Here is an 18,455-nt window from a genome sequence, read left to right on the forward strand (position 1 = left end):
AGATGCAATCTCTTTACATCACATACCCAAGAAGCATGTCTCCTTCTCTTCCACAAAGAGACAAATCCAAAGACAAGGAAACAGAAAAGATTCTATCTGCTCTTCCCCTTAGCTTCTTCCCGCCCTGGACACTAGGAGAGTTAACACAGAGAGCAGCTTCCTCTCCCCCTGTCTTTTCCTTTCTCCCACCAATTTCCTGTGGCCAAACTAGAAAAAAAATCAACAGGTTCTTAAAAGCAAAACTTTTAATAAAAAAAGAAAGAAAGAAATAGTAATAACATTCTCTGTAATCTTAGATGGTATGTTACAGGGCTTTCAACTTATAGAAAATGAATAAACAGTAGAAAAGAGATAAACAGCCCTTACCCCCAAATACAATACAATTTAAATACTATAGCCAAAATACACATAAATACTCCACAGCCAGATACACAGATGCAAATTACAGCAAAACAATTTTAAAAACTATACTTTTGATGTAACTTTGTTTACTTACAAACTGGAAAACAGAAAGATAAGAAGGACTGGAATAGACCCTCTCAAAGCTGAGAGAGCCAAAACAGCAAAGACCCAAACCAAGAAACACCCCAAAATTCCCTCCCTTAAGCTTGAAAAATCCGGTTCCCCGATTGGTTCCTCTTTCAGGTGCTTGGTTTCCCTTTTGTTAACCCTTTAACAGGAAAAGAAACATTAAACCCTTAGCTATTTTTTGACAGCTACACAGGCTCAGCAGGGCCGGCACCCTATTTAGCGACCTAGGCAATGGCCCTTGGGTGGCCAGAATTTTTGAGGGGGGCGCTACTTTTGCCCGGGGGGGCGGCACTCAGGGCGTCCGTGGAACCTACTGCAAGTCATTGCCGGCTGTCGGTGCGCTGGTCTAATAGCTCCGGAGGATCTTACCACAGTCATGCTGCGGCAGGTCACCAGAGCTTTAGACCAGCGGACCAACTCACCGGAAATGATGCCGCAGCTCCACCAGAGCCTTTCCAGCAGCGGACCGTCCGCAACGGCACAACTGCGGTAGGTCCACCAGACCCGCGGGCGGCGGGCGAAATGGCGTCCTGGGGCCCAGGGTGTCAGAAACCCTAGCGCCCGCTCCTGAGCGCAGCTGCCACCGAGTAGAGCAGTACGTGTACGATTACATAAGAATGACTTATTCTGAATAGTGTATCACATGGGAGCTGCTCGTTGAATAGCTAATTCCAGGAAATAATTTATTTCACAGTATTATTCTGGTCAATTTCTCCTGTAGCAAAGGCCCAATGTGAATGCAAAATTGCGGGGTCCTATGTCTCTAACCATACTAGATATGGAAATTTCTACATGCGTGTATATGCATTTTCCAAGGATCTTAATTCTGTGTCAACTATATTGTAAAAATATCATTAAATTTTTGTAAAATTCAGTTGTAAAGTTTTTTGTCAGGCTTATCTGTACACTTATTCACTATTTTACATATTCCTGTGACTACCACCCACCACGCACCCACCAATTCTCAACTCCTGCTTACTTTTGCTTCTCTCCTCTTATGTTTGTGCTAATGGCCATACAAGCTCACTTGAGAGCTAACACATCTGTCCATGCTTCTTTGTCCAATCCTTGCAAGGGCAGGGTAACGTTCCACAAACTATTTACCTATTCAAACACCTCTCCATTAGAGTTTATGGGTTCTTTTTCTCCTTTCAGGGTGTCTGCATTAATACCCTTAGGAAGTAATAATCTTAAACACAAACAAGAATTTAAAAACTGAACGTGAAAATTAAATTAAACTTGGCTGAACATAACTAGATTACATCTCTCATCAAGACTAGACTTAAATAAGACATTCTCATCTTGGTTATGAGAGGAAAGAAACCCATATATTTCTAAAAAGCAAATTCCTGGCAATCCAACAACTAAAAAATATTACATAACCTTAAAATATTAACAAGTGCTTCAATTAAATTATTGTGTAATTCATCTCAGTCCATTAAGATAGTTTATGGCAAAAAATCTCTATTTTGAACACTTTGTCCTATGAAAGAATGAAAATCCTTTGCCTTCTATTGTCTATCTTGTATTCAAGTACATCAGATGGAAAATATTTAGCCTTTTCAGATTATGTATGTACATGGATTGTGATGTGCAATTTGTTCATCGAATTCAGCACAGAGGTGCATTGCATATTTTTGCACATAGCTCTGCTTTTTGAAGTTTTTGAAAACCATGCTGCATAAAATTACTGTTACTCTTGGGTACTGTTACTGTACCTTTGGAGATGCTGGTGAGATTGTGGTATATACAATCTCATGGAGAATGTCAACAAAAAAGACCCACCTGTATCTGGTGAGGTGATAGAACTTTCTGAGTTATGATTTATCGTCAGATTTACTTCCTGCATTTCTGCCAAACGGGATTGGTCCTGAGCATTTTGCAGAGGGGAAAGCCAATGAGCACTCAAGCCAAATAACGGCAACAATAGAATCATAGAATCATCTAGAATCATGAACAAAAGGTTGAAAAGGGACCTCATGAGGGTCATCTAGTCCAACCCCCCTGCTAAAGCAAGGACCATTTTCCCTAAATAATCCCAGCCGGGTGCGGTCTAGCTGGACTTAAAATAGCTCTAAAGATGGAGGATTCTACACCTCCCTAGTTAAACCCATTCCCGAATACTCACCACTCTCCTAGTCAGAAAGTTTTTTCTAATATCAGCCTGCGACTTCTGCAACTGCAACTTCAAACCATTGCTCCTTGTTCTGTCCTCCGTCACCACTGAGAAACAGCCTAGCTCCCGTCCTCCTTGGAGCATCCCTTCAAGTAGTGAAGGGTTGCTATCAAATCCCCCCTTAAGTCTTCTCTTCTGCAAGGCTAAATAAGCCAGTCTTCAGTCTCTCTTCATAAGTCATGTGCTCCAGTCCTTCTAATCATTTTTGTTGCCCTTCCGCTGGACTCTCTCCATTGTTCCACGTCCTCTTTTTGTAGTGTTGCGCCCAAAACTGTACACAATATTCCAATGCGGCCTCACCTAGTGCCGAATAGAGGGGAATAATCACATCCCTCGATCTGCTGGCAAACACTCTACTAATACAGCCCAGTTATGCTATTAAGCCTTTTGGCTACAAGAGCACACTGTAGGCTCATGTTTCAAACTTTCCATCTACCGTAAACCCCAAGATCCTTTTTCTTCAGCACTGCTTACTTAGCCAACGTCCCCCAACTGTAGCAGTGCATGGGGTTTTCTGTCCGAAGTCAGGACTTTGCACTTGTCCTTGTGAACTTCATTGAGTTCTTGTGGCCCACTTCTCCAATTTGTCTAAGTCTCCCTGAACCTATCCCTGCCCTCCAGCGTGTCCAACCACTCCCCCCAACTTGGTGTCATCTGCAAATTTACTTAATGTCAAGCCTATCCATCATCAAGATCATTAAGAAGACATTGTATAAGAACGGAGCCCTAAGACAGACCCCTGGGCACACCACTTGTTACTGCGTTTGCCAACTCAGAGAGTGGGCCATTGATACCTACCCACTGAAGCCCGTTGATTCAACCAGTTTTCTAGTCCACTTTCACAGTCCATTCCTCCAACCCCATACTCCTTAGTTTGCTGATGAGAATGCTGCTGGGAAACCGTGTCAAAAGCCTTTACTAAAGTCAAGGTATTACAACATCAACAGCTTTGCCCCCAATCCCACAAGTCAGTCATCTCAATTCATAAAAAGCAAAATCGGTTGGTCAGGCATGATTTTACCCTTGGTGTGAATCCATTTTGACTACTTTCTGATCACCCTTGTTTTCCTCTAAGTGTTTCAGGATGGAATACTTCAGCTTTCCTGCTCCATGATTTTTCCAGGGATTGAGGAGACTGATTTGGTCTGTAGTCCCTGGATCTTCCTTTTCCTTCTTAAATATAGGTACTATATTTGCTTCTTCCAGATCCTCTGAGACCTCTCCTGTTCACATGAATTTTCAAAAGATAATGCGTCACGGCTCTGCAATTCACATCAGCTAACTCCCTCAGCACCTTGGATGCAGTCGTCCGCGATCCATAGACTTGTGCACATCTAACGTCTCTAAGTAGTCCTTAACTGACCCTCTATCACAGTGGCGCTGCTCTCCTCCTCTCCTCTCTGCGTTCCCCAGTGTAGTAGTCTGGGAGTTGATTCCTGCTGTAAAACTGAAGTGAAGAAGGAAAGTACTTCAAGCCTTTTCCATATCTTTCCCACTAGGATACCTGCCTCATTGAGTAAGGACCTTACACCATCCCTAGTCCTCTTCTTGTTGCTTACATACTTGTTAAAACCCCTACCTATTATCCCTTCACATCCCTTGCTTGTTTTCAACTCAAATTGCCTTTTGGCCTTTCTGATTTTATCCCTGCAGCCCCGAGCAATAATCTCTATATGCCTCCCCAGGTTCATCTGTCCAAGCTTCCATTTTTTTAAGCTTCCTTCTTTTGCTTCAGCTCACCCACTGAGTTCCCTGCTAAGCCATTGCTGGGCATTTTCTACGTTGCTATTCTTTCATGCACATCGGTATGGTATTCTCCTGCTGCTCTTAGGCAGCGTTCTTTAAAAAACGCCAGCTGTCCTGGACACCATCCTTCAGTTCAGCTTCCCAGGGCATCCTCCATCATTTCTCTAAGGAGCTGAAATCGCTTTTCTGAAATCCAGGTTTGCGTTCTGCTTCTCTCCTTCCTTCCTTTGACCAGTATTCTGAACTCTACCATGTCATGATCACTGCTGCCCAGGTTGCCGTTCACCCTTACTCCCGAATCAACTCTTCTCTGTTTATGAGCAGGAGGTCGAGAGGCGCAAGCCCCCTCGTTGCGGCTTTCCAGCATTTGTACCAGGAGTTGTCTCAGCGATCTCCAAAAACTTCCTGGATTGCCTCTGCAACTGTTGTATTTCTCTCCCAGCAGATATCAGGATAATTGAAATCTTCCCATGAGAACCAGGACCTGTGATCTACAGACTTAATGCTAGTTGTCTGTAGAAAAAGCCTCATCCACCTCTTCTTTTCTGTCTCGGTGGTCTGTAGCAGACCACCCACCATAACATCCCCTTGGAACCATTCCCCGTCTAAATTTAACCCAAATCATTTCAACTGGCCTCATTTCCAGTTTCGCTAGTGGAGCTCTGACATTCATACAGCTCTTTTACATACAGCCGCTACTCCTCCCCTCTTTCGCCCCTGCCTATTCCTTCTCTGAACAGCTTATATCCATCCATGGCAAGTGCTCCAGGTATGCAGCTATCCCACCATTTCTCGTTATGCCAATAAACATCGCTAATTCCCTGTCTGTGCCATACACTAATTCTTCCTTCTTGTTTTCCAGGCTCCTCGCATTTGTGTACAGGCACTGTTAAAATGTCAAGTCAACTGCCCCTACTTTCTCTCTGCTGCTTAATTTCCCCGTTGCATCCTCCTCCTTGAATTGTTTTCCTGGTGTTCTCTTTCCTACACAACCTCAGATATAAGGGCTTCATTAGGACACTTAAGGCCAATGATTGATCCCCACCTCCCAGTTCCAATTACTTTCTCTTTTCTCCCTGCCATTACAAACCCCGCATTCTCGCAAGTTCCACTCCTTCCTCCAGGATTTCCCTCTTTAAGACTTACCTCTTGGGCTTTGTCACCTTCACCCCGTCGAAACGCTAGTTTAAAGCCTCCTCACTAGGTCAGCAGTCGCGTCCAAAAATGCTCTTCTCTTCCTTGACAGGTGGAGTCCATCTCCGCCTAGTCAGTCCCCTGTTCTGGAACAGTTAGTCGCATGTCGAGGAAGCCAAAGCCCTCCTGACGACACCATCCCGCCAACCATGAGCATTCACCTCTAGGATTGCATCTGTCTCTGCTAGGCCCCTACCCTTTGACCGGAAAATCGAGTGAGAACACACTGAGCACTGAACTCCTCACCCGTGCTTCCAGAGCCCTGTAGTCACCTTGATCTGCTGAGGCATCACCTCTCGCAGTATCATTGGTTCACATGTGGATGATAGCACGGGGTAGTAGTCAGTGGGCGACATTCTCGACAATCCCTCCGTAACGTCTCGGATACGGGCCCCCGGCAGGCAGCATACCTCCCGAGAGGCCCTGTCAGGGCAACAGATGGGTGCTTCCGTCCCCCTCAGCATCGAGTCTCCAATCACCACAACCCTACGTTTCCTCCTGGGTGTGGTAGATGGGATCCCAAGGTCCTTCTCCACCAGCAGGATGATTACTATTAAAAATAAAAGTGGAGACATTAAAACAGAAGGATAATTAGTTGGATCCTTAATGCTCCAGTAAGTGAGGGCTGAGCCCTCAATGCACATCCCAGTCAGCAGTGCCAACATTCTAATTTGCTGGGGAAGGAAGGAGCCCTCCCATGAGTGCATCCCACCCTTCATTCCTCCCCGTCCACCCCCCCCAGCATCTCCTGGATGCCATGGAACAGCTGTTCCATGGCGGGTGGGAGGTGCTGGGAGGGCAGGTGAGGTGCTAATCGGCGGGGCCACTGGTGGACTGAAGAAGCTGGGGGTAAGGGTGCCAGGGGGGAGCTGGCTGCCAGTGGGTGGTCAGCACCTACCAGTTTTTTCCCGTGGGAGCACCCACGGAGTCGGCACCTATAATCCCAGTTCTCCAATGATGGTTCATGCTAATTCATACAGAAGAAGGAGATGCTCAGTTGAGACCAGCTAAGCACAGCTCCTATCAAGACTGCCAAGGGGATGTACCCTTTGGATTGCCTGGTAGAACTGTTGCATAATGATCATACAAATCTTGTTGATATATTCTAAGGCAGTGATTCCCAAATATATAAAAGCAGCAAAGAGTCCTGTGGAACCTTATAGACTAACAGACGTTTTAGAGCATGAGCTTTCATGGGTGAATACCCACTTCGTCAGTGCATAGTCCATAAGGTGCCACAGGACTCTTTGCTGCTTTTACAGATCCAGACTAACACGGCTACCCCTCTGATACTTGACACCAAATATATAAGTTCCCTTTCCTGGAGGGACTCGTTGAACCTTAAATCCTCTAAGAGAAATGTTCATGTTACATGAATGTAATTATAAAAATTGAAATTGCTAATCATACCTGGTATTTTCCTTTCACAGCTCCTTGTAACAGACTGGCCCTTTGGAGTTGAAATGTGTAAACTGGTACCCTTCATTCAAAAGGCATCCGTGGGGATCACTGTGTTAAGTTTGTGTGCCCTCAGTATTGATAGGTGAGACCTGTTTTCATTGTTACCAAACTCTATATTTTTTTTCAAGTCATTTTGATTATATAAAATGCACCCATAAGCCAACTTTTGCTCTTCATTCAACTGATATGACAACATTGATATGTGTTTATATCAGTTTAACAGGGGGCAAAATTTAGCCCTTAATCTAATAAGTGTCCACTATTGATATTTAGGTATCGAGCAGTTGCTTCCTGGAGCCGAATCAAAGGAATTGGAGTACCAAAGTGGACTGCCATTGAAATTGTATTGATCTGGGTTATGTCAGTAGTCTTAGCTGTTCCTGAAGCTATAGGTTTTGATATGATTGTTATGGAATATAAAGGAAAGCATCTTAGAATCTGTATGCTTCATCCCACGCAAAAAACATCCTTTATGCAGGTAAGATATTTTCTCTTTTAAACAAGTCCTTTCTCTTAAACAATACCTGTATCTAGTTTGCTCAACAGTCTAAAAGGACAAAACTTAGCAAGTTTTACTTCCATTAGCTATTAAATTCATTCTTTAGCAGAAGGGTGTACACAAACTCTGTCACTGACTTACTGTGTGGCTTTGGGCAAATTCCTTAATCTCTTTGTTTCCTCATCTGTAAAAAGGGACAATAATACTTATATCTCATTAGTGCTGGTAGAAGAATTGACAGATAGTTAATTCAGGCTTGCAAAATGCTGCACATTGTTCATGTATAAATGTTCTCTTTACTACACCCCAAACTGAACTCCTAACTTGTCTGATTGTTTCCCCCTAGTTTTACAAGACAGCTAAAGATTGGTGGCTGTTTAGCTTTTATTTCTGTTTGCCGTTGGCCATCACAGCACTTTTTTATACTCTGATGACCTGCGAGATGTTAAGAAAGAAAAGTGGAATGCAGATTGCTTTAAATGACCACTTAAAACAGGTAAAAATATGCACGTGAAAACACTGCTGAGTTTTATATGAGATTACAGTAGAACCTACATTAATCCAAGCACCACATAATTAATGCACACTGAAAGTGCAGTCTCCATTTTGCTTCTTAGATGTTTATGAATAGTATTGCCAACCCCAACTGTTCAAAAATCATAAGGCCCCAAAAAGATTGTCTTAAAAATCCTGAGACTTTACTCAATTATGAGTTGTTTTCGTTTTCTGCAGTTAGAGTTCAAATTTTTAAGCTTTTTTTCCTGCCACTGTAAGGTCTAGAAACGTTTTTATATGAAAGCTGAGATTGCAATGCATTCACATGACTCCAGAAATTGGGATTTAAGAAAGACACCAAGTATTCTGAGACTCATGATAAAACTGACAGTTTGCAACGTTGCAGTGCTGTAGTCAGGTATCATATTATCAAAAAACTTCATTGCAAAACACATTACAGAATATTTACTAGCATACCATGAAGAATTATCATAAGTAACTAAACCTAAACTACACTTTTAAAATAAAATATATTTGGAATCCTTGCTTTCTTGTTCATTAGCTTGTTCACTAATTTGCAGTGTCATTAGTGTAAGTAAGAAATGTTCACCTATATTAATATATTTGTAATTTATGTCTCTTGAGCTCTTTAAAACCAGACTAGAGAAAAAAGCACTAGATAATATACAAGTGAAAACAATCTGTACTTGGAAGGAGGATGGACTGGATAACTAATCTCTTTTCCACCTGTAACTTAAGTGATTGTATGTATTGACCCCTTGAATTTGCACAGTTGATCCATAATCAGATAGGTTATAGGTATGATTAAAATTTGTGAATAGTAGCTACAATAGTTAAAGATCTCAAAATCAGTTAAAAAATATTAAAAAAATAAGATGTTCTAAACTTCACCTAAGTTCCCTCTAAGCTGCATGGCCATGCAGCTGCTTATTAAACTCCACGCAGGGGCTCAGGGCCACAGTGGGGAGGGGTGTCTGTCCCCCAGTATGGACCTCCCGCGATTGGGAGGGGTGTCTTCCCCAGTGCAGACCTGAGGCAGCGGGGAGAGATGCCACACCCCACTGGCTCCAGCATGGACCTGCCACAGACTTGCCAGGGGAGAGGAGTCTCTCGCCTGGCCCAGGCATGCCAGAGCTACCAGGGAGAAGAGCCCCTCTCCAGGCCCACTGGAGCTGTCAGGGAGAGGAGCCCCTCCCTCGGCCCAGCCCAGCCCCACTGGAGCTTCTGCGGTCCAGGAGAGGTGCCTCTCCCCCAGCCCCGAACTGCTGCAGCGAAAGAGGGCTGGGGAGAGTCTTCTCTTCCCACCACAGCCCCAGGGCAACCTCCACCCCAAACCCCTCATCCCTGGCCCCATCCCAGAGCCCGCACCCCCCCTGCACTCTAACCCTCTGCCCTAGCCCTTAGCCCCCTCCTGAACCCTGAACTTCTCTTCCCTAGCCCTACCCCAGAGCCTGCACCCCCAGCCAGAGCCCTCACTCTAACCCTCTGCCCCAGCTCTGAGCTGCCTCCCACATTCTGAACTCCTTGGCGCCACCTCCACCACATGAATTTTGTTATGTGCACCAATATGGAGGTGATGTGTCACACATCACCTCCATATTGGTGCACATAACAAAATTCATTCCGCACAGCAATGTAAAACATTAGAGGGAACACTGAACTTCACCTATGTACCACATTAATATTTATTTTTTCACTTCTACAGTATCATATGTTTTGGTTTCAGAAGCGAATAATAAAAGGTCAAGAGAGAAACTTTAACCCAGTTCCTTTCAATTTTGTTTCCAGAGACGTGAGGTGGCCAAAACTGTGTTCTGTCTGGTGCTTGTCTTTGCCTTGTGTTGGCTCCCCCTTCACCTAAGTAGGATTTTGAAGCTCACTGTATATGATCAAAGAGACCCCAATAGATGTGAACTTTTGAGGTAAGACTGTTATGGCTGAATAAGAGGAAAATACCCCCAACCCTCTGACCCAGCCCTGAGCCCCTCAACCCGGGCCCCACCGCAGAGTCCGCACCACCAGCTGGAGACCTCACCCTCCCACACTCCAAACCCATCGGCCCCACGCCTGCCCCATGAATTTTGTTAATGTGCACCAGTATGGAGGTGATGTGTAACATATTGGTGTATATAACATATAACCATATTGGTGCACATGACAAAATTCATTCTGCACAGGAGTGGGAAAAATTAGACGGGACACTGTCCATGACTATGCAGTGCACTGTTACTAATTAGCCAGGCCAGCACCATTAGATGGGCAGGCTCTGGGGGAGGAAGGAGAAGAAATGCTCCAGTGATCTGATGATAAATACAACCCTTTACTTAACTCAAAGTTCAAGATTGACCCTGTCATTCTCAGGATCTATACATGAAGGGGTCTGTCTGCCTCAGTGGCAGCATTCCCCCACCTACTTCCCCAGGAACCTGAAAAGGGCATTCTACCAGTCTAGAGATCCATGCAGAGAGACAGGGTAGGCTGGGTTTGGGGTCAGGGAGATGCATATCATCCCCTCATTGCTGCCCTGAGCTACTGAAGGGTGAACTAGTGCAGTCCAAGGCAGAAAGCAGTGCAATTTCCCCCTTCAGGGGGAGTCCTCAAAGAGGAGTCAACTTTTTGCTGAAGTTCTCACAGGACAGCTTCATTGCAGTTGCGTATTAAGGTCGTGGTGAGGTATGCCAAGGACACAGGTCCTCTACACGGATGGTCCTAACCTGTAGAATTTATACTGTAGGACAGGGGTCGGCAACCTCTGGCACGCAGCTCACCAAAGTAAGCATCCTGGCAGGCCAGGCCAGTTTGTTTAGCTGCCGCATCCACAGGTTCAGTAGAGCGCGGCTCCCACTGGCTGCAATTTGCCACTCCAGGCCAATGGGGGCAGTGGGAAGCAGTGACCAGCACGTGTCTCGGCCCACACCGCTTCCCACAGCCCCCATTGGCCTGAGATGACGAACCATGGCCAGTGGGAGCCGTGATCAGCTGAACCTGCAAACGCAGCAGGTAAACAAAACGGCCTAGCTATGTGCCAAAGGTTGCCAACCCCTGCTATAGGCTTTATGGGCCTTATTACTGATTCTGCAAGGAGAAAACCCTCTTCTCTTCCCATTAGAACAATTGGGAATAAATCTCCATGAAGAAAACCTCATGAAGATATTCTCCTCTACATCTCCCTCCGAGTGGTACCGGTGATCAGGTCCTTTGTAATCACCATAACAAAGAATGAGTCCTACTATCCAAAAATGTGCTATAAGGCACAATGTTTTCCTCTGAATAACTCATGCACATGGTTTGCCAGCATTACTCTTACCATACTTGGTAGTAAATCATGCCAGGGTTGAGTCTGACGTTTACAACTGTGACTCTTCGATAAGCATTATCAGTAAGTAGTTTGTGAATCACATTTATTTTAATTTTCACACAGCTTTTTTCTTGTATTGGACTACATTGGTATTAACATGGCTTCGCTGAATTCCTGCATTAACCCAATAGCCCTGTATTTGGTGAGCAAAAGATTCAAGAACTGCTTTAAGGTAAGAGGCAATCTAAGGCTGCTTTTCACCACGTTAGAAAAACATGTTCTCTCTGGGTGAAATTCATTCCAGGCAGAGGGACATGTGCCACTTAAGAAAGGACTTACCCCTTCAGATTCAAATGGAACTATAAAAAATGCATAGGCCTAGTACAGGCGTTCTGCACAGCGCGTGATCCTGCAAGATGCACCGTGTTCATATGGTGCATTTCACCCTTTGCGCTCTTTAAATTATTGTCTATTTGCCTTTTTTGAGCTGAATCAAGAACTCACTCAATAGTTCGACGTGGGTTGATAAATCATTTTCTTAGGGCAGTTCTGGAGTGTACTTTTTGGTCTTTGTTCCTCTCATACAGAGCCTTAAAACTTCATGAGTCCAAAGACAAATTATTAGGGCTGGCCAGAAAACAATTCTGCTTCATGAAAAGTTTCAAGGTTTCAGTGTCAAGATTTTTAGTCATCTGTGGAACAAAACAGAGACCTTCAAAAACTTTGTGTGAAAGAGAGCAAACCACCTCAGAATAGCCATGTGGTTAGGACATCTCACCTGCAATGTGGATGACCTAGGTTCAATCCCTGCTCTGCAAGTGAGTTCCCTAATTACCAAGCTACTGGGTTTCCCACATGAGTGCCTTCCTCACTTGGCTATTCTTACATGGGTCTCTAGTTCTTTCCTTCTTTTCATAGAATATCAGGGTTGGAAGGGACCTCAGGAGGTCAGCTAGTCCAACCCCCTGCTCAAAGCAGGACCCCTCCCCAACTTTTTTTTTTTTTTTGCCCCAGATCGCTAAATAGCCCTCTCAAGGATTGAACTTACAACCCTGGGTTTAGCAGGCCAATGCTCAAACCACTTTCTTCCCCTTGCCCCTTTCAGACCAAAAAACCTTGTTCATAACATCTTGGTTTGATGAAATTTCATTTGGTCAAACAAATTACAGCCCACTTTTGTCTCATTTCCCTCCTCTGATTCTAGAGACTATAATGTCAAATATTGACTGTCTTTACTTCTTAATGAGATTTTAGTGTCAGACTCCAACTTTTCTTGTGGTCCTGTCTATAATGATGGCCCAATTCTGAAAGCTTTCGCCACTAATGGACCACCCATTGAAATTAAGAGCGTGCAGCAACAGAACAGACTTGTAGGATCAGGCCCTAAGTTTGGAAACTGCTGGGCAGTGGGAGAGAAAAATTCCATGAGGCAGGGAACTCTTCACAGTTTACAAGTTGTCCCCAACTCCCACAGACCAATCCTGCATTGGGAGAGGGCTTGAATGGAATAATTTCACTTTCCTACCTTTAGATTGAAATAGAAAGGGGGAAATCACACAATTTTTTGTAAAAATCACAATGAAGTGTGAGAGGTGCACTCAGGTCTTATAACACCCGTAGGTATAAAACTAAAAGAAGGATTACAGGAAGAATGAAAATACAAAATCTTTCATTCCATTTCCAGATACATTAAAAATCGCAGGCTACATTCAATCCAGGCTTATAGGGGCCTACAGATTGTTCTTCCTATTGTACAACAGAGTTATAATGGCCCCTAAATTCTCAGTCAAGCATGGGTAATAGCAATATTTCAATGCATTGTGCAAAAATGTGCATAATAGAAAGATGTAAAATGATCATTCTTTTTATTTAAAACAGTCATGTTTGTGTTGCTGTTGCCAATCCAAAGACATGCTGTCCCTGGAGGAAAAACAGTCCTGCTTAAAGTTCAAAGCTGAGGATCATGGATATGATAATTTCCGCTCCAGTAATAAGTACAGTTCATCATAAAAAAAGTATCCTCTGAAATTAATTTCAGTGCCTTTATTTGAGTCTGACTGACAATTGCTGTTATAAATTAAGATAGTAGAACTTTTGAAAAATCTAGTTTTCTGTTTGCACAAAAAGTAAATAAAAAATTGATTGCCCCTAGTTACATAACATTCATAATTATGCATGGTATCATGAAGAACAACAGCAGAAACAACTAATTGTTAAAGCACTTAAATTCTTTGGATCAGCAATTCCAGACCATCCTCACTTCCGATATATCAGTCATTTGTATTCATTATAAGCGTCTTAGGAACTAGAGTCACAATTTTTACCAAATAGGAAACCATATCTTTTGTTGGATTGAAGCCAATATTGTATATAACTCAATGTATTATATTTGTTAAGCAGGTTGAGTGTCTAAATTGTTTTTAAAAAATCAAATCCAAATACTTCATAGCACAGTTTAAACAAACACACAAAAAAAGTACTTTTATCAGGAATGTTACACTACTAGGTGAGAACAATACTAACAGGATACAGTCAAGTTAAAAATCACACTTCTGTCTAAATATTTTTACCTGCTACTATTACAAGTAACATTTAAGGTCACTACAAATATTGTTCTCCCTAATCAGTTTGTTTATTTCATGCATTTGTGGCAGCACTTTTAATAGTCCATTTCACTGTTTCTCCAGTTATTTGACATAGTGTTTCACATGATAGAGGAGAAAAACATTTTTAAATGGAGGAAAATATGATTGCAGAACCACAACAATTCTGCACAGTCGCTGAAATGAATGATTTTTTAAATTGATTAGATCTCAAGTTTACAGCATCCCTATTAAACAATGGGCCTTCAAGTAATTGACTGTAGTTTAGCCAACTTTATTTTTCTAGAGATTACAAATGAAATTGATTTCTCATGGGAAAAATCAGAAGCAATCTAAATGATGGTTGGGGAAAAGAACCCTTAATATAGCAGATAGTACAAAGTGGTAGACAGAGCTTTTTGGGTTCTAATTGTTTTTAGTTCTGCTAGGTTTTTAAGAAAATATTCACAAACTGTACTTAAAAGGCTAGTACTATGTCATGTAATTCTTGACATTGTTATGAAATGTTTTTTCTTTCTGTGTGGTAATAGCATTTGTGATTAGTTTCTACTTCTGTAAATATTTTAGTGAAGTATAATTAACTGTAAAATATTAAAATATGGGCAGGACCCTATAAGAATATAGAGAGATGAAGATGCCTGCAGTAAACTTGATGTGTATTGCCCGGAGCAGTTCACATTTTGTGTATGCATGGCAGACTAATGCTTGTCTTTTTTTAAATAGCTTAATCCAAGCAACTCAGGCCTTAAGTCTTTTGCTAGTACTAGTTACCAATACTAGGGTTAGTAAAAGCACGACTCTTTGGCTTTGCATCTCCAATTGATTTGTTGCAGATTCTCCAAAAAAATTAACACCTTTCAAGCAGTAAATCATGAGCTTTTCCTACAAATATCAACAGAAAACATTTTGAAAGTGAGAAATGTTTTCAGCACATACCATACTTTATTATAATACAGTATTTGTCAAACTCAGGAATTTTCCTACCTTCCAAATGTCAAGTGTAAGCATCCCTCGTACACCTTGTCCACAAAGTGCCTTAGATATTCTCAGAATTAAAACAGTTTGAATTAGATCTTCAACTTGTGTAAATGGGTGTTGCTCCATTGGAAACTACTGGAGTTATGCCTGTTTACACCAGCTGAGGATCGTGGGGGTGGGTGCGTGGGTGAGTTTTCCATTGTTAGTTTGCTGTTTTCATCACCCTTTGCCCATAAACCCAACTACAATACACGTAATAGAATTAAATACATGGGGAGTTGTTTCTTTAATCAGAAACACAAAGTAAGAAGTCATTCAAGATGTGTTCTGCCAATTCCTAAAGTAGAAAAATATTTTTTTAAAGTAAAAATAATTCCTTTTCTTGTGCACGAGAAGTCAATAATTTGGCTAGTATACCATGTAAATATTATGAATGTTCAACACACTCTTTATTTTATCAATTTTCACATCGAGACATGAATTAATACAAATAAAAAACAATTATTCCTGTGAAACGCATTTCATATATTAAAAATGGGTAACCAACTAAATCCGAAATTTGATACTGGTCAGTGTTATTTTCATAAAGTTGTATCATTACAATATTGTACATGTATATTATTTTTATTTCTGTTGAAATGTAGCTGCTGTATTCTACAACTGTGTAACATGATTTTTGTTTTTCCTGGACTAGTTCCTTGTTAAGTTGAACCCTTGTAGGCCTAGACATTTAGGTATTGCAGACAAAGGGAATGTGCACTGCCTAATTTTCAAAAACATAATATATACTTAATGGAAAACTTTTTTTTTAATTTCCAGTATTTACAAAGCATTATTTTCCCAGCAACTATATTTTTCCTGTAATAACAAAACTTGCTATTTACATGGGTTAAAAAAAAAAATACAAGGGAAAACACAAGAGAATCTGTGTTCTGGCTAGAAACCAAGATATGAAGGATGGGATTTTCAACAGTGCTCAGTGTTGGCAGGTCAATGGAAATTTAACTATTGGCTTCCGTAAGAGCAGTTAGGCCGCCATTTGGAGCTTTTAAAATACCTATCTGAAATTTGCTACCTGTCTGATCATCCTTGAATAAATAGTAAATGAAAAATGTGTTTTCGAGGATGAGGAGTTATCTAGATTAGCGATGAGGTGAAAGGAAGTGAAATTAACTCTGGAGTAAAGATCTAGGCTGGCAGACATCTCGTGTATCCTCTATCAGCCATATGAGGCACTGTACACCATTAGGTACCATGAAAAAGGTTTGTGCACTATCCCAGAAGAGCCTGGCATAGCAGGCTAACATGACAGGAAGCCAGAGAAAGGATCCTACATTCCTCAGCCCTGGTACTCTGTGCAATGGCCACAGAGCAACTTAGAACTCTATTTTGATCCCCAAGCTAGATTAACAACCTCAGAGGGGCCTACCCTGGGCAGTGGGTGAACCCCCATTCGGGGATGCTAACCCACCAGCCCTGCCCCTTCTGCCCACAGCACCCCCTCCCCACAGCTAGAGCCCCAAAGTCCTCTCACCCTCAGTGGCTGGAGGAGCCCTAGCCCAGCCACTGCAAGCCGGTGACCAGGCCAAGCCGTAGGCCACTAGCCAGCCCCAGCTCTGGGCCGAGCCATTGGCCTGAGCACCAGCCGCTGGCAAGCCCAAGCTCCAGGCCACCAGCTAGAGCTGAGCTGCCACCGACTTCAGGGGAGAGAGTGGGGGCCTCAGGGCGGAACATGGATAGGGCCATGCCGTGGGGTAGGGGAAGCCCTGGCCTTTGATGTCAACCATCCATGGGGGCTACGCTGGAACTTTGTGCTTTGGCCGTGAGTTAGAGGTTGGCTTTCACCTCCTCATCATCTCTGCACTCCACCCACATAGTGCCTTATGTGAGTGAAATAGGTTTCATGCTGGGTGAATTGCACTGATACACTGGTACTGCATTTAGAAAAAATCAAATGCAAATACAGTGTTAGTACATAGTGTCCATTGTATGTTGTTGGTATTTAACTATCCCAAACAGCTTTTCATAGACATGTACTGGCTATACCAAGACACAGATGGTTAGCAGTGGAATGTTGTATGTACCTACATGAAAATGTAAAATCATTTTTTTCTTTATTGTTGTGTATAACCATGTAAAATAATTATATATTTTGCTTTTTATGGTCACTAAAATAGCAACTTTTGTGGTTGCTGCAGTGTAAACAAACTGAATTACCAATAAAAATATTTTAGTTGCTTCATTGATGTTCTTTGATCTTTCTTTCTCTACAAACACTCATTTATCAAGCTGTTTTACAATGAAATTGATGTCAAAAGAATCAAGCATTTCAGAGTTATAAATCAGTGATTTATAAGGAGGGGGTTAGGTTATTCCACTAAATGAAAGATGGAAATGGTTCAGGCTTCAGTATGTTTTGCAAAGTTTTTTACTGTTTGTCTGAAAATCAATCATGCCTGTCTTTGCTGGAGCAGCTTTGCAGCCAGGCACTCGGGCAGCCCTGCAGCCAGCCACACCGGCCACTGCTGGGGCAGCCGCAGAGCAAGCCGCATCAGCCACTGCAGGGGCTGCCCCGGGCTGGGGACCCTAGGGATGGCCCGGGCAGTGGTCCCTGGAGGCAGCCAGAGCAGCCACTGCTCAGCAGCCCCCTTCAGCCGGTGCCACTGGCCCTGGGCCATCCCCAGCAGCAGGTGTCTGCTGTCGCTTAAGCCCCCAGGGCTGCCTAAGTTATGTCAGGGGCCTAGCTAACACTCAGAGTAGTGCAGGAGCTGGTCGCTGCAAGGCTGGGTTAAAGCTATCATAGACTACTCAGCCTGTGGGTTCTGTGCTGCACCTCTTAGGGTCACAGCGCAGAATCTCATCTTTATTCAGAGCCTTTTCAGCAGCATTTGTGTAATGCCAACAGTGGGCCAGGATCAAGCCTGGGACTTCTGGAGTTTAATGCATGGGAGCTAAAAGACACACGTGACTTAGCCCAGGTGGTATCAGACTCATCACTCTCTAGCTGGTCTAGGTGCCAGTAGAGGGGGACAGCCACACCAAGCAGGCCTGGGTTCCATTTGCTCAGCCATTTTCAACACTGCCCCTGATAGTTTCTTTATTTTCTTCTCTTCAGTATGTGCTCGGTGGATTTGTAGCCCATTGCAGGCCGTTGCCCCAACATTTTCTCTCAATAGGAGCTGTCACGTGAAGACATGGAGGCAGGGGTGTCAAGTGTTGTAAATCAATGAAGCACTGCTGCCATTAATGATCTTCACAAACTGAGAATTTGGTCAGGCATTAACTGGAGGATGTAAAGCTTCAATCTCATTTTTTGTTGATGACTGACTTCAAGAGAGCTGTACACTGGCAATCCTAAAATAGTGCTGAGATGCTCAACACTCTCAACTCTTACTGACATCAGAAATACTGATTCTGTTTATCACTGCATAGGAAATGCTCAGCATTTTGCAG

General features: G+C 43.0%; 1 protein-coding gene across 1 annotated transcript in view; it reads left to right on the forward strand.

Annotated features, from left to right (window-relative positions):
• The window catches only part of EDNRB (endothelin receptor type B), a 26,192-nt gene extending 10,307 nt beyond the window's left edge, over positions 1–15,885 (forward strand). Inside the window, exons 2-7 of the mRNA XM_032800098.2 lie at positions 7,078–7,190; positions 7,382–7,586; positions 7,954–8,103; positions 9,912–10,045; positions 11,545–11,653; positions 13,300–15,885. Coding sequence (XP_032655989.1) covers positions 7,078–7,190; positions 7,382–7,586; positions 7,954–8,103; positions 9,912–10,045; positions 11,545–11,653; positions 13,300–13,431 — 843 coding nt within the window. The 3' untranslated portion in view covers positions 13,432–15,885. The remainder of the gene's footprint in view (positions 1–7,077; positions 7,191–7,381; positions 7,587–7,953; positions 8,104–9,911; positions 10,046–11,544; positions 11,654–13,299) is intronic.
• Positions 15,886–18,455: the final 2,570 nt, after the last annotated feature.

Source organism: Chelonoidis abingdonii, chromosome 1 (assembly GCF_003597395.2).
Source record: "Chelonoidis abingdonii isolate Lonesome George chromosome 1, CheloAbing_2.0, whole genome shotgun sequence".
Taxonomy (NCBI): Eukaryota; Metazoa; Chordata; order Testudines; family Testudinidae; genus Chelonoidis; species Chelonoidis abingdonii.